At 47.1% G+C, this 16,640-nt stretch overlaps 1 protein-coding gene across 1 annotated transcript; it reads left to right on the forward strand.

The window, feature by feature from the left end:
- The first annotated feature begins 2,348 nt into the window (after nucleotides 1-2,348).
- Nucleotides 2,349-3,662, forward strand: LOC144271207 (ATP-sensitive inward rectifier potassium channel 12). Its single transcript, XM_077828394.1, has one exon. It carries the CDS (start codon nucleotides 2,349-2,351, stop codon nucleotides 3,660-3,662), a length of 1,314 nt encoding a protein of 437 aa, XP_077684520.1.
- Nucleotides 3,663-16,640: the final 12,978 nt, after the last annotated feature.

Raw genomic sequence — 16,640 nt, forward strand, 5'->3', positions numbered from 1 at the left:
CGGGTTTGCTGCTTGGGTAGGTTTCTTCCCTGCTCACTTTCTCCATCTGTAAGCTGGTGATCGTGATATTTGGTAAAGTGTTTTGAGACACCTGGAAAACAAGCACTATAGCAGAGTTCAGTATTTACAACCAAGTCTATGGAGTTATACTGGTATAAGTGGGAAAAGAATCAGGCCTGTTATATTGTATGGAATTATTTTAGTGGTATAGTCAGATTTCCTCTTCTTTCAGAAGCGGTGTGTTTTAAGTGTAGCACTTGAGAGGTCAGGAGTTCCTGAGTTCTAATCCCCCCCCCCCCACACACACACACACACTGACACAGACTCCCTTGGTGACTTTGGCCTGGCTGCCTCAGTTTCCCCAACTGTACGATAGGTGTAATAATAGTGATGTGATAGGACGATTGGAAGGATTTGTTAAAGATGAAAAGTTCTAGGTGTTGTTATTTAGGCGGAGGAATTTTTTTATTATTTTTTTTTAAGCCTTTTGATGACACTCCCCGGCTATCTCTGTCTGCATTACAAGGGTTCTCACAGACCGTTCCGACTCTGAACTGCTCCCAACACCTGCAAAGCCCAAGTGGATTCCCTGAGGGTACCGGCTGAGGATCTGCAGGCTGATGACACTGCAGATGTGTGGTGCCGTGTTTCTTTGGCAGAGCTGGGTCCAAAACTGGACACTGCAAAATGCATTTCAAAGGAAATCATTGTAGCCTTGTGAGATGGGTGATTTAGCCACAGGCAGCTTGCGTCTGGCACTGCTCCTCTCGCTGTGATGCTGGGCCAGCCAACCAATCCCCAGCCTACAATGTGATGGAAAAGGGTGTGCTTGTTACATTGTATCCCCGGGCACTAGTACTCATTGCAGGAATCGACTGGATCGATTGAACTTGCTGGCCCTGTGAGGTAAACACTAACACGTACAGCTTGGCCAGCTGAGTTCCATGACATTGCTCCTGTCTCAAGACATCAGCAGAGCAGTGGCATGTCTGGAGGGAACAGGGGTGTCAGGAAGAATCCCCCCCCGCCCTCCACCTCTCTCCGTGTACAGTATTGCACATCTGGCTAGTGCCCAGCCAGGATCCTCTGAACTGGTCCGTGGCCAGGGCAGGCTGCTGGACGAGGTGGCTTGATGAGCTGACTCAGCATGGCAAATCCATGTGGTTGATTCGCAGGAGAGCAAATGGCACCCAGTGATTTTGTGAATGATGCTGCCCCCACTGCCAGTGTCTGTTGGATTTTTGACATGCCTAATGGATGAGTTGTCAGCACTATCTGCGGCAAGCCCCTTCCGGGACGGATCTGGTCGCTGCCTCCCCTGGGTGTCACTGGGTGTCCCACCCCCTCCAGTTGCTGAGGCTGCCAGGTGGGCTCAGGCAGCTCCCTGTGGATTCCTTTGACCTCATGAGAGCTGGCGCTTGGGAAGGCAGGGGCTTTGTCGCTGTGCTGTGCTGGGCAGAGAGCTGTCTGGCTCATGAGATGGGAACTGATGGGCTGCTTTTTCAAGTGCACCTCTGAAAAGCAGCGTGGGCTAGTGGATAGTGCGCTAGACTAGGCCTTAGGAGATCTGGATTCTCTCCTTAGCTCAGCTGCCAGGTGACCATCCTGTGCCTCAGTTTCCCCATCTGTAACACAGGGATATGATCCTGAGCTCCTTTCTAGAACACTTTGAGATCTACTGATCAACAGTGTTATCTAAGAGCTAGAGATTATTTATTAATATCTGTGCGCACTCATGGAGGAATGCATGCTGGCCTTCGGGCTTCCCTCTCCTCTTCCTCTCTCCAGTACCCTTCCCCCAGAGGCCCCTGTGTGAAAAAGAGAGAGCACTAGAGGGGAAGAGGTAGTTTTGAAAGACCCATCCTCCTGAATCTGCATGCATGCTGGCCGGTCTTTGTCCCTTTGCATGGCTTAGACTCTCAAGCATCTTCCCAGTTATAGTGTTCACTTATGCAGTACAAAGGAGCAGTCTTTTGGACCTCTTAATTTCTCTCTTTTAATTCACTAGGAAAGGCCCAAAATGCCCCTAGAGGTAGAGTAAGTCACTTCACCCACCACCGAAATGCAGCCACCTCTGGGGAGGAGCACACAGCTGTTTCATACAGCAACACTAGAGAACACATATTTGCTTCCATTTTGCCCTGCTCAGGTTCTGTGTCTGAGTGGTAACGTGTGTCTTTGTTTTCTCATTGCAGAGTCTCTCACTGGATCTGTTCGGTGAAGTAGCAGCAAAGACTTTGCAGCCTTGGACTTCTCTTCTGCAACAGCAGTATTTGGGGGGGAGGGGGGGCAGGGACGGGGGAGGGGAACATCAGAAAAGGTGTCAGGAGACCTTTCACGTTCTCTGCATGCTTGACTCAGGGATGAGCAAAGGCAGAGTCAACGCATACAGCATAGTATCCTCTGAGGAAGACGGGCTGAGGTTGACCACCATGCCAGGAGTCAACGGCTTTGGGAACGGTAAGATCCACACCAGGAGGAAATGCCGGAATAGGTTCGTGAAGAAGAATGGCCAATGCAATGTCGAGTTCACCAACATGGATGACAAGCCTCAAAGATACATCGCTGACATGTTCACGACATGTGTCGACATCCGCTGGAGGTACATGTTGTTGCTCTTCTCCCTTGCCTTTCTGGTGTCCTGGTTATTATTTGGGCTGATTTTCTGGCTCATTGCACTTGTCCATGGAGACCTAGAAAACCCAGCCGGGGATGACAGCTTCAAGCCTTGTGTTCTTCAAGTGAACGGCTTTGTGGCTGCTTTTCTGTTCTCCATTGAAACCCAAACGACGATCGGCTATGGATTCCGCTGCGTGACAGAGGAGTGCCCGATAGCCGTCTTCATGGTGGTGGTGCAGTCCATTGTGGGGTGTATAATCGACTCCTTCATGATTGGGGCAATCATGGCAAAGATGGCCAGGCCCAAGAAAAGGGCCCAAACGTTACTTTTCAGCCATAATGCTGTTGTGGCCATGAGAGATGGGAAGCTCTGCCTGATGTGGAGAGTTGGGAACCTTCGAAAAAGCCACATTGTGGAAGCCCATGTGAGAGCTCAGTTAATTAAGCCTAGAATCACCGAGGAGGGGGAATATATCCCCCTTGATCAAATAGACATTGACGTTGGGTTTGACAAAGGCTTGGACCGTATTTTCTTGGTGTCGCCAATCACTATTCTTCATGAGATCAATGAGGAAAGCCCGCTGTTTGGAATTAGCCACCAGGACCTGGAAACAGATGACTTTGAAATTGTGGTGATCCTTGAAGGGATGGTAGAAGCCACAGCCATGACGACACAAGCTCGGAGCTCCTACTTGGCCAGCGAGATCCTGTGGGGCCACCGCTTTGAGCCCGTCCTGTTTGAGGAGAAAAACCAGTACAAAGTAGACTACTCACACTTCCACAAAACCTACGAGGTGCCGTCGACCCCGCGCTGCAGTGCTAAGGACTTGGTGGAGAACAAATTCCTGCTCCCTAGCACCAACTCCTTCTGCTACGAGAATGAGCTGGCCTTCATGAGCCGTGATGAGGAGGAGGAGGAGGAGGAGGATGATGACAGCAGGGGTCTGGATGACCTGAACCCGGACAACAGGCATGAATTTGACAGGCTTCAGGCCACGATAGCACTGGATCAGAGGTCATATAGAAGGGAGTCAGAAATATGACCCAGGGCCCCTCCGCTAACTGATCTGAGGTTATTTTTCCTCTCATCTCTTCCCCTACCACCTGCTCAACTTATGCAGAACAATGCAAGTGCCATAGGAATGCTTGAGAAATTAGTATTGTTTGTAGTTTTAAGTTTCATTGCAATAACCACTGACCGGTCTGTGATAGGAAACCACAGCAGGCCACAGAGTGTTTTGAACTTCCAGTGTTGATAAAGCTATTAGAAAATGTACTGGAAGCAGATTCAGTATGGCGGCACAGATAAGGGAGAACACCGGGGGCGGGATCTGCAGGAGTACCTTCTTTGCACGCAGAGAGCTGGTGATTTTGTTTTCTTTCACTCTGTGAAAATGAAAGCATTTCCCTGGAGCTGAGCTCTGCGAGGTTCAAAAGGAGGAAATATCAGGAAACAAATCCTTTTGGTTGGTTTCGTTTTTTTTAACTGAACACAAACATTATATATATTTCTGGCAGGAGATGTGATTCGGTTGCACAAGAACGACACTTGAAAACATGTAATGTAAAGTACTCCTTTTTCAATTTGGGGGAAGGGAAATGAGGTTTGAATTTGTCAACTTAGTGCCCGGGAGATTGTTTACCAATAATAATAGTGTAATAATCATACATTCAAAATGTGATTCAATATATTTGTAAAACAAAGAAGGCAATGAAGAAGCTGCATGAATTGTTTTAGGGCTGACTCCCAGGGTGTTCAGCAGGCTGCCTCCTGGTTATTGGCTGGCAAAGCTTTGTAACCGGGTCGCAGCACTGACGGGCAGAAGCCCAGTGGCAGCAAAAGCAAGGAGCACAATTACTGGCAACGTAGCACAGGGAATGCTAGACTCTGGGATAAACAAACAATTAATAATAGTAATAATTAAGAATAATAATGAACACGCTGATGGAAATATTTATTTTTGGGGTGGAGCGGGATTGAGCGTGTCTGCTGGGTTATCATTTTTGAGCACTGATATTTTGTTTTTTGCACCTTTGGCTAAAATGAGCGGGATTCTCGTTTGGGGTAAATCAGCTTTGCTCCATTGAGTAGCTAAGGAGCAAGCTTCTGTTCTGAGTCACTTGTAGTCAGTGGGGTTGTTACTGAGAATGAAAAGTGGCCTCATGGGCCAGCCTTTAAATCAAGGGTGGCCAATCTGAGCTGAAAAAGAGCCAGACTTTACCAATGTACATTGCCAAAGAGCCACAGTAATATGTCAGCAGCCCCCACATAAGCTCCCCCCCGCCACTCCCAGCGCCTCCTGCCCACCGACAGCGCCACCGATCAGCACCTCTCTTTCCCTCCCCACACCTCCCGATCAGCTGTTTCGTGGCATGCAGGAGGCTCTGGGGGGGGAGGGAGAGGAGCAAGGGCAGTGCAGGCTCATGAGAGGGTGCGGGAAGGGGTGGAGTGGGGGCAGGGCCTGGGGCAGAGCCAGGGGTTGAGCAGTCAGCACCTCCCAACACACTGGGAAGTTGATGCCTGTCGCTCCAGCCCCGGAGTCGGTGCCTATACAAGGAGCCGCATAGTAACATCTGAAGAGCCGCATCTGGCTCTGGAGCTACAGGTTGGCCACCCCTGCTTTAAATGGTGTAAATGGAGCAGCCGTCTACTTATTCACTTCAGATTTACACTAGCTTTGGATCTGCCTCTGTATCTCCAGTGGGACCATTCAGAATGTTTATTTTTTTAAGGAATGGAATGGAAGTTCTAGAAGTCAGGTATTGCCCATTTTCCCCAAAAGTCTGACTCTCCCTCCCCCACAAACAATTCCGTTGTTTTAAACATGAAAACCTATGTGCACTATTTTTTTTGGTCCTTTTGCACAGAGCAAAATTCACAATGCGTTGGTTGCCCTCCCTTGTATTAGCGTCTATTCTATTCTTGAGCGTGTTTGTAACTGATGAATTGGACACTGGACAGTGCTACGTGCAATGGCCAAAAAAGAGAACCAATGATTTCTCTGACTCAAACCTCATCTACTCTCAAACCAGGGGTCCCATGCCTTAGAGATGCAAAATTGTTCAGCTGTACACAGCTTTTCCCCAGCACCAGAATCCCTGCTTTGACTTGTTTCCTAGTCAAGCGCTCTCCCTCCAGCCTTACGGCATGTCATGTGTCACTCCATATGGGTTCAGCCATGCAGCAAGAACACAGAACAGATCACGGGCAATAAACAGGGCCCACACTGCACACATTACAGGCTATTATTGATTGCCGGCTGCTTGTTATTCCAAAAGGCACAAAAGATCATGCCTGTACTTGCGTGGGAGCTTTTGCTCCCAGAGGGAAAGGACATCGGGCATTTCCAGCACTGCGCAGAGAAAGGATCCATCTAAAATCAGAATGAAATCATTACCGGGCCAATCATTACCTGTGTCCCAATGGCCTAAGATTCATGTGGCCAGTTGTCACTTTCCTACATACTGAACTTCCCAGTGACAGCTAGTGTAGAGTTCAGAAACTCCTGCTCTAAAAATTCAGACTCCTCCCACTTCAACTAAAGGAGAAACTCTAGTAGCTATTGGCAGTATAGTGCCTATGACACACAGTTGCACAGCTTTTATTCTGTCCAACAGAGGGCAGTGGTGGGTGCACAGACCCACTAGCCAATTCATTTGCTGTAGCATCCAGATCAGTGAAAGAGGGAATGAAAGGGGGGGCCCTGAGATGTGGTCATCAGCCAAATCATTCATTACCCACACTCAGCTCTCGTTATCTTTCCAGGGCATTGCAAACAGTAATGTACATAGCCTCCTCCAGTGCATGTGAGGAGTTAAGTGTTGTCATCCCCTGTGGCACAGAAAGGTTAAAGGACTTGCTCAAGGCCATTGAGGGAGTTGGTGTCAGAGACAGGATTAGTCCTGTGCTCAGATCACCTGTCTCTCTTGCGAGAGCTCCCACCTTTTCGTCAGCAGACCTGCTTCTCGGGTGCTGCACGGGCCCTCCTGTACTGCTGCGTACAAAGCACTGGCTGGAATGTGCAGCTTGGATGGTAACAATTAGCTCTAAAGAACGGGAGAGGTCACCAAAACAGAAGTTACTGCTCCGGGGAGTTTTCCTCCAAGTCATCCTGGTACCATTTTCAGCATCCGTTAGCCTTTCCAGCAGTGACTGAAAGCTCCATGCTGCTCACTCAAGGGGCTGCTTTATTTTTGGCTTCCTAAATGATGTGCAGTCCTGCTCTGTGGAGGAAGGGGGGAGAAAGCATCTGCTTCTCCTTGACAAATGTCAGCACGGCTGTGACTATTTTCGTCTGGCCTAACGCATGGGCCTCCTGAATTCTAATCCCAGCTCTGCAAAGGACTTGACATGTGGCCTTGGAGAAGTCTCTTAATATGTCTCCCTCATTCCACCTGTAAAATCAGGGTGCTTCAGAGGGGTGATTGGAAAGATTAACTGTTTCATGTGACTGTCACCCATGCTGCAGGGGTAGGGTTGCTAATTTTGGTTGGACGTACTCCTGGAGGTTTCATCACATGACACAGTCTTTAATTTAACATGCATCTTTAATTCCTGGAGACTCCAGGACAGGACTGGAGGCTGGCAACTGTTGCAATGTCACTGATGTCATGGGAACTCTGTATCAGTGTATGCCAGTGCAGGATGGGCAATGTTTGTCCAGTGCCCTGAAAATGTTCAGAGCTGAGAATTTGTCCCCTGCGTAACTGGAGCCATATGGTCACACAATCAGAGATGGGCATGGCTGCATAGAGACATAGTCACACCCACCCTACAAAGCCCCATGCCAGAGGCATAACTTTTTTGTGTTTCTAAGGCAGAAAATGCAGATGTGATCCCCCACCCCCCCTTCCCTGCCCAGTTCCAGCTAAACCATGACAATTTCCTTTCTTTGATTCGAGGGACAGTTTTGGTGCCTGCTTCTTGAGCAACAGAGGGGATGGGGGAGGGGGGAAGGAGGGAGGGCAAGGATCTTTCTTGCGGGTATTATTTATTTATTTTTATTTTTTCTAAAATGCTTTTTTTGGTGGCTTTAGGTTCTTTTGAGAAAGATGCACAACTTTGCTGCTGTCAGGTTCCTTTCGTACTATATATCACGGTAAATATTTGTATATAAAACTGAAAAGAGAGAAAAAAATAGAGATGTCTTTAAGTAAATTATTGCTTTTAAAAAAAATATTATATAATTGTACAGTCCCACCTGGGAGAATAGAATAATATATACATACATATTTTTAAACTACTGCATAGGAGGATGTGAACGAGCTTGTGGAAAACCCATGCAGCCCTAGTGAATTGAATTTCAAAGACTTTTCCTCACTCTTGTTCACACGCCCCCTAACCCGAACATCTCGCTCATGAAGAGCTAGCTCCAGAGAGTAATGTTATATATAATGTATAGTTCGAGAGATGGAATGTGCTGTTACATAATGTATAGATATTTTTTTCTGCCTACCTGTGAGTGCTATAGCTGGTCAGTCTTTTTACAACTATCAGGGAGCAATATAAGGATGTCCCGACAGTTTCCTCTCGCTAATAGCATTATTGCATCAGAAAGCAAACATTCAAAAAGAAAATAAGCCAAACAAAGTCTGTGTATTTGACATTTGTAAAGAGGACCACCTCCCACCCGTCAAGAAGCTTGCGATGCAGTGAGCAGGCTACAAAAGGCCACGCTGAGAGCGCTCTTCATGCACATTGTATGTGTCGACAAGCCAGTCACGCAAAAAGTGTTTTGCTCTTAAAAGGGGTGGCCCTGGGTATGGTCTTGGATGTGGCCAACCCATTAATGAACGAGGGTTTGCCTTTGAAAAGCGCGGCCTTCTGAGAGGGATGTGACACCACGCTGAAGGGCTGGAGTGGAATAGGTCAGGAGTCACTGGACGGAGTTACTCTGGATGTACACGGGTACAACTAAAGCAGAATTTGCCATGTGAAGAGATACTCTATCAACTTCAATCCTGGTGTCTTCAACCTGGATTCCACACCAATCTCAGCCCGACTCAGGGATTTCCTGACAGGCCAAGCAAGACGGGATTCTCCATGTGATTGGACAATGTTTGGTCCAATCTCTGCCAAGCTCTTTGTGTTTCTTTGGTTGGTGTGTGGGATTGTTTCGTTTGTTTGTGTTTAATTTCCTGAGTTCAGGGACAAGTAGGAGACCTTCATAGCCAACCGGAGACCGACACCTTTCTGGAAAGGGCTTTTTGAGCAGAGCAGGTGAAGCGGTTGGTAGGCGGAACACCTGCCAGCCATTTCCTTGAAGCTTAAAACCCTGGTTATGTCTAGTTAACTCCCTGGTGTGAGTTCTTGGTCCTCAGAGAATCTTTGACATCAGAGATGGAAATGACCCACCAAGTCCTCTCTGCCATCCCGTCTGTATATAATAAACCCTCCCTTAGTCAGGGCTCGAGCAAACTTACATAAGTAACAGCTGCTTTGGAAAGGAATCAATTTGATTGGCTGGCTGGGACCCTAGGCCAGATCCTGCTCTCATTTCCACTGGTGCAGCCCCAGGGAAGTCAGGTTGCACTAGTGAAAGCAGAAACTGGTCTCTATCCTAAGATCCCTGGTTCAAGAGCATATTCCCTGCTTCCTCAAATACAGCTAAACCCTGAGGCTTTGCAGAACAATGGCTGCTCAGCCTGCAATGGGGAAATCGAATCCCCATCCCTCCCACCCAGGGGTTGGCAGAAGGTCTCCCTTCCCTCCTTGGATAGTTTCTGGGTGACTCTTAGCCCAGCTCTTTCCAAATGATCGGGTATACAGGATAATTCAGCTGTTGCTTGCATACAGGGAATGGAAACTGTTGTGATCAGCCTTAGCTGCTTCTTATTTAATCTAGTGCACTTAGTCTTTAGGGCTGGGACAATCACTTACTTGTAACCATTTGAGATTCGGTGCCTGCTTGACCTTCAAACCTTTTGTAGGAGATGAATTCAAAGCCACCTTTTCTATCTTTAATAAGGCAGAACAAATGTGTTTATTTTTAAACTTTCCTGCTCTTTTCTTTTCACTTGTGCTGAAGACCAAAAGAGTCACTCCTCTTTTCCTTGCACTGCAAAAGGCAGGAGTGAGTCTATAGAGCATATGTAAAAGAGATAAGCCTAAAGCTGCACATGTCTGAGCTGGAGCCACTTCTCAAACCCCTCGCAATTCAGGGATGCTGGGATCTGGGGTGTGGCTTGTCCGGCTGTAGAATTAAAGCTCAGCCTTGAAATGTGGATTTGGGTTTGGATCTAGAGAACCCCAAACTCTCAAAAATGTCAGGTGTATTTCGATCTGGATATTCGTTTTAGGCCCATCTTCTAATAGCTACGATTAGTGCAGAATCCTCTTTGAGTCCCCTGTTCAGCAAAGCACTTTAGCATGTGCTTAAAGTTAGGTGCATGCTTAAGTGCATTGCTTAATCCTGTGGGTGTGCTATGGGTGAATCAGAGCCATAGGGCCAACTCCTGAAGCCCTTATTCATGCCTTCTCAAACTGACATCAATGGGAGCGTTGCCTGAGTAAGGAACATCCTGATTTGGTCCATCATGAACCATTTTCCTCCAAAGAGCTCAACTGGCAGATGGTGATGCAGAGAGAATTTGTTGAATTTCATGTTCTTCTGTTCTGAAAAGAGCTTCATTGTCTTTGACTTTGCTGTTTCTCTGCTCCACCCTCCATGTGCCTGTGTGTGTGTACACTGAAAAGCCAAATGGACGTTTTCTCCAGACCTCGCTGCCTTTGGCTGGTGCTTTAATGGTCCCCAGTTGACAATGGAATCTGGAACTGATTCTCCAGTGCCCTGATTCACAACTGAGCCTTGTGGAGTCACTCTCACTAGTACAAAGTGAGTGAACAATCCAACCATTCTGACCTGGATGCATTTGATGCTCACTTTGCACTGGTGTCGGGACTTGTCTAGACGGTGTGGCCATGTGCACTTAGAGGGATCTGAATTGTAAATTGCACCAATGTGTTATGCACTAACTGGCCCGTGTGGACCCTGCTGACATGCGGTAAATGTTCCCTAAGGCATGTTAACATAGTACAGTTTCAACAGTACTACGTTAATGCGAACTTTCAGTGCACACCAACAGAGTCAACGTAGGCCAGTTAGTGTGCAACATGGCGCTCTTTAGAATTCACACCTCTCTAGTGAGCATTGCTGTGCCATGTAGACAAGGTGCCAGGCGCTGGAGAATTGGATACTGTATCCTCAGGCAGGTCAGTTGCCAGAGAGCATTTGCTTCCTGGAGAATAAAAATTACGTGGTGATGGAATCATTCTTGGAGGATTGTTTTTATATATAGTGGTTAGAGACGTTGCCAGGCCTTCTGGGTATATCTGTATCATTTCCACCAGCACTGTTTGTTCTGTGTTTCATGGCACATATATCTGGGATATATGTGACAATATACATATGTAAGTAAAATGTATTTCATGTGACAAAACTGGCCAATTTTCCTGTTCTTTTAAATATATATAAATATAAAAGTATCCAAAAGATATAAATAGCATAGAGAAAATAATCTAAATATATAATAAATGTATCTTGATCTATTTAAAATATGGTGTATATTTCAAAGATCATAAAAATTGTCTGGTTGTATCGTATTTTAAATATATTTTATTACCTTGTTACTTGTCATATATATTATTTAAATGCTCAGCAAACTTGGTCAGACATTGAGCAAAAATCTGGGCAAGCTATGCTGATCAGTAGGACGTTAACATGAAGAGCATCAAGTCAGTAAGAGCAAAGAAGGAAGAAAATCTCTTAACCCCTTCATGGCTAGGTTTCCCTGCATCCTCTCTGTAGTAGTAGAAAGCCCAATGATTGTTTGAAGCACTGATCTCTCAGTGGAAAGTTGGCATTCAGAGGTGATGGATCTGGTACATGGGGGAGCAGCTAAGTGGTTAAAGGGACTTGCTTGTGTTAACAAAACAGAAATTCTCCATGAGCTTAACAGATCTATCCACTTGCTGGCTTGATTGAGATAGCAAAGTTTCAAGTGGCTGGGTTTGGGGTGGGGAGGAGCATTGTCAAGCTTCGAGGACAGGAAGTTGATTAAATATTTTGGGGGGCGTTACGTTCTAAGTTTTTAGAGCTTTTTAGGAGACTATTAAAATGGGACATTTCTTAAGAGATCTTTAGAGCCGCAGGGACCGGTTATGATCTCATTTACACTGGTGTAAATCAGGAGCGACTCAATTGACATCAATGAGGTTACGCCATTGAAGAAGTGAGATCAGCATCGGGCCCTACAAAACAACAGGGAAAGGAGTTTCAGCCAACTTTTCTTTCCATCTTGCTGGGAGGTTAAAAATCTCCCTCACTTTCAGCAGACACGGGGAAGGGATCACAGGAAGAATCAGTAGGGCGGTGAAGGGCAGCACAATGCCAACAAAGAGATGCTACTGAAACACACAGAAGAGAACCTACAATAGACTGGGTCTAGTACTAAGAGGAAAAGGTGTGGAAGCAGAGAGGAAACTGGGAAATGTGTACTGAGCCAGGATAAAAAATAGCCTAGCTGGGAGGATGGCTGAGTCCAAATCACTATCCAAAAGTTTCTCCAGAGCAACAATATTCGTTGTCCCACATGGCAGAATCAAGGGACCATTTGTCTGAAGTGTCCTTGAATTCCAGTGGGAGCTGTTTTCAAAGTGCACTTCTTCCATGAAAGGGTGTTACATAACACAGGGTATAGACTTGAGCTCACATGACAGCTCTCAAGATCTTTTAGCAACAGAAGAGAAATATCTTAGAAAGTAAATAATACATAAAGATTTATTACATGGTGGACACGACACTGGGTCAGCCCTTCTGGGTTTTCCTCTTAACTCTTCTACATGAGTTTTTTGGGGCCGGAGGGCACAGGGGTTGCTGATCTGATCTGGAGCCTTTGCCAAATAGGTCAGAGGTCTGAATCCAGGCCAGGTTAGTAGCGTCCAAAAGTCGACATACGTAGATAGCTGCTTGTTTGGTAGCCTGGTGATTTCAGTGCAGTTCCTTAGTAGAGAGCTCTCAGCATCACAAAAATCATGGCCAACAGCTGGCTCTAATCAGCAACCTTTTGATCACCTCAACAGCAAGACCAAGAACACAAACGATTCAAGGGCTGGAGAAAATGCCTTGCAGTGAGAGATGTAAATCGCTCAAACTGTTTCGCTTATTAAAAAGAAGATTGAGAGGTGACTTGATTGCAGTCTTTAACTAACTTCCTAGGGAGCAAATACTAAAGTACTAAAAGGTTCTTTAATTTAGCAGAAAAAAGCACTGAGAGAACCAATGGCTGGAAGCTGAAGCCAGACGCATTCAGATTAGAAATTAGGCACAAATTTTTAACAGTGAGGCTGAGTAGCCACTGGAACAAACTGCCAAAGGAAGTGGTGGATTCCCCATCTCTTGACGTCTTCAGATCAAGACTGTATGCCTTTCTGGAAGAGACGCTTTTGCCAAAGACAAGCTCAGTACATGGGTAACTGAGTGAAATGTAGTGATAGCCTGTGATAGCCAGGAGGTCAGACTAGATCAGAGGTGGACAAACTACCACCCATGGGCCACATTTGGCCCACAGGTCCCTCCTGCCCGGCCCCTGAGCTCCTGGCCCAGCAGGCTCGCCCCCCGCCCCTCCCCCACTGTTCTCCCTCCCCTGCAGCCTCAGCATGCCGAGCCACCGGCATAATGCCCTGGGTGGCTGGGCAGTGCGGTAAGGAGCAGGGAGCAGAGGGGGTTGGATAGAGGGAAGGGGAGTTGGGGGTGGTGGTCAGAGGGCAGGGGTGTGGATAGGAGTCGGGGCAGTCAGAGGGTGGGAAACAGGGGGGGTTGGATGGGGCCGGGGTCCCTGGGGGCAAGTCAGGAATGAGATGGGGGGTTGGATGGGGCGGCGGGGGGCAGTCGGGGGGGGGGTCTGGGGCGGTCAGGGGACAGGGAGCAGGGGGTGGTGGATGGAGTAGGAGTCCGGGGGAAGCCGTCAGGGGGCGAGAAGCAGGGGGGTCACATAGGAGGTGGGGGCCAGGCCACACCTAGCTGTTTGGGGAGACACAGCCTCCCCTAACCGACCCTCCCTACAATTTTGGAAACCCGATGTGGCCCTCAGCCCAAAAAGTTCACCCACCCCTGGACTAGATGATCTAATGGTCACTTTGGGCTTTAAACTCTGTGAATGAATCTATGTCAACGAAACGGCTGCGGCCTCGTGCAGAACTGCCAGTGTTGTCCCTGTGTTGTGGATAAACAGAGAACTTCAGCCTCGGATCCGGCACCCTTCAACAAAGCAAACATCCACTCCAAAGAGCTCAGGGGCCAGCCCTCTGAGTGTTTGCTTTTCTATTTAATCGTAATAAATAACGAAGTCGCTTGCACTATACAACCATAACTCCAAATAAATCAGCACCTGTCTTAATAGCACAGAAGCCAGGAAAGCCCCAGAGGAAGCTCACACTTTGGACCCCACTCGTCCCCTTGCATCTGGTTGGAGCAGGTGTCTCCGTGGCATGGGGGCAACCTACCTATTGAAGCAAATGTGCTGCAAACACATGCTCTGCATTTCACTTTAATTCTACATTTCTGGGTCCTGGTGGGTTAAACCTGGACCCCATTTTCCAAGGCAGATGCACCAGTCAAAAGATGAATATGCCTATAGCAGCTGCAAACGCTGGGTAACTGCACATCTAGTCACCGGTTTGGACTTCGAGCAGACATAGAAGTTAATTTAACGGGAGAGGCACCTGATCTGCATGTTCAATTGCAAGTTTCCACAGCAGATGGGGGTGTGCATCTGGCACATGGGTTGTTGTGGGAGTGGCAGGTTCATGCATATCTTTTGCAGCCACACCCACTGAGTCCTTGTTTGGTTCTTTTTTGTTTTCCCAATACAGATGTTAGTGGGTATGCCTGGGAGGCTAGATGGCTAGAGAACATGGGTGAAAGGAAGAGATTGAGCCTTTGAAGAAGGATGGGGTCCTTGTTCTGTAGGAGACAACCTGTACCCCCTATTGTCACTCATGAGTCAGTAGACAAAAAGAACTTCTATTACCACATCCAACTTGCCAGGCACCATGGCCCCAGCAAATAAATTAAACGCCTATTAGCTGGTATAAATGTGGTTTCTTAAATAAGCTAATAGGAAACATCTGTGTTCAATCCAGTGAACCCTCAACAAGTTTTGAGGGTTAAGAATCTAATTACATTGCTGATCAAATTCTAAATGAATGTTACAGGGCAGGCAGAGGCATTTGGGGCAATTTATTACACCACCAGAAAACCTTTTTAACAATCAAGGCTTGTTTGGCTGCTGAAACACTGACTAGGCAGAGAAGTTGTATCCATTTTCTATTAATCACCACCCTGCCCAAGTGCCTTCCCACCTAGATCACAGCCCGGCTTCAAGTAAGTGTCTAGTGCTATTTATTCACGTGCCACTGTTGGTACACATAGAACAAAGGACCCAGGGGCCTGATCCAGAGATGGGGAGTCTTTCCATTGTCTTCTGTGGGTTTTGGCTTCCATCCCCAGTGAGTTTCCGACAGGCCAGAGTTTGGATCAATATTGTTGTTGATAGCAGGGCTGTCAGGCAGGCAGCCATTACTTGCTAATGTATTATAACTTCAGTTGAATTTTTTTCAAGCCTTTCAGTCCCTGGAGATTCTGTTTTTCCCAGGACAGAAGGGTTATGCCCAGTGACAGATACTCATGTGAAGCCAGGAACACACCTTAGCATCAGTCCTGACATCCCAAGGACATGCTGCTAAGGTATGGTGCTGGGTTTACACCAGGGTCTAGCATGGGAAGGGTTAAACTGCAGCTTCTTTTGGCATGCGCTGTCTCATGCCCAGTTTGTTAAAAGCCTGAGGAGGCGGAAGTGGCTCTGTTTAAAGTGAACAGGCTGACCAAAGAGCGCTCAGTGTTTTACGGTGAACTGCAGGGCAGGATGGCAGAGTCCAGCAACAAGGGGAGAAGATCTTTTGCTTCAATCTGTGTTTTCGTAACTGTGTTGTCTTCCTGTGAGAATTATCATTAGAGCCAGTACTGGGGCTCTTGGAGTTAATGCACCAGCCAAAGTCACCCAGGAAATGTCCCCTACTAGACCAAGGTCACCGGTGGGGTGGGGTGGGGGGAATCTTTATGGAAGGAACTCCACCAGGGAAATCCACAACTGAATTCCCACCACCAGTCCTCACAGAAGGGAAGCTGGGGTTGGAGCTGATGCGAAAGCCAGACGCTTCTCTCAGTCACTCCAGTGTAAATCTGGAGCGACTTCATTGACATGTGTGGCAATTCTTCTGGATGCACCAGTGTGTGGTTGAGACAAGAATCTGGCCTAACCAGCAGGCACACACAATAGTGTGATATGATCAACAGCATTTCTGTGACCAAAGTGTCTTGAGCTAAATAACAATAATATTAGTTAGTATAATAATATTAATTAGTAATGTTGCACTTTGAAGGGTGGGAGGGAGTCAGGAGGGCAGGGAAGGAGGTTTATTAAATTTCTCCCTGTCTTGAGATTGGCTCCCTTTGTCCAGCCTGGAGACGGGTTGAAGGTTGCTTGTTTACTGGGCACAGCTGTTTCAAAGAGAACACAAACCAGAGCTTTCCTTTTTGCCCCAATCCTATTTGTTTATGTCTTTGCAATGCCTTCTGGGAAGGCCCAAACAACCTGTTGTGTGAGGATCTTTGTATCTACCCTAGGGTATGGTACCTCTGGGATGTTCAAGGCATGTCTTACATGAGGCAACCATAGCAACACATCATCAGCTTCTCTCTGCTTCTGTCAATTTTGTTTTTCATCTTGTATTAAGATGGAACCTCTCTGTCTTTCTTTTTCTCTCTTGCGCTCCTCTCCTTCTGCCTGCACGACCAAAGGCAAGAAAAACAGCCGGGGCCTGAGTTTCCATTTCCCTACATTAGTTTTACCCTGGCATAACTCTGCTCCTACTCCAGATTTTCCCTGGTGTATTTAAGAGGCAAATCAGGCAATTGGAGTCCTTTACCATGATAATATAAACCTGGCTGCTTTAATTTCTC

The sequence above is a fragment of the Eretmochelys imbricata genome, chromosome 10 (genome assembly GCF_965152235.1).
Source record: "Eretmochelys imbricata isolate rEreImb1 chromosome 10, rEreImb1.hap1, whole genome shotgun sequence".
Taxonomy (NCBI): domain Eukaryota; kingdom Metazoa; phylum Chordata; order Testudines; family Cheloniidae; genus Eretmochelys; species Eretmochelys imbricata.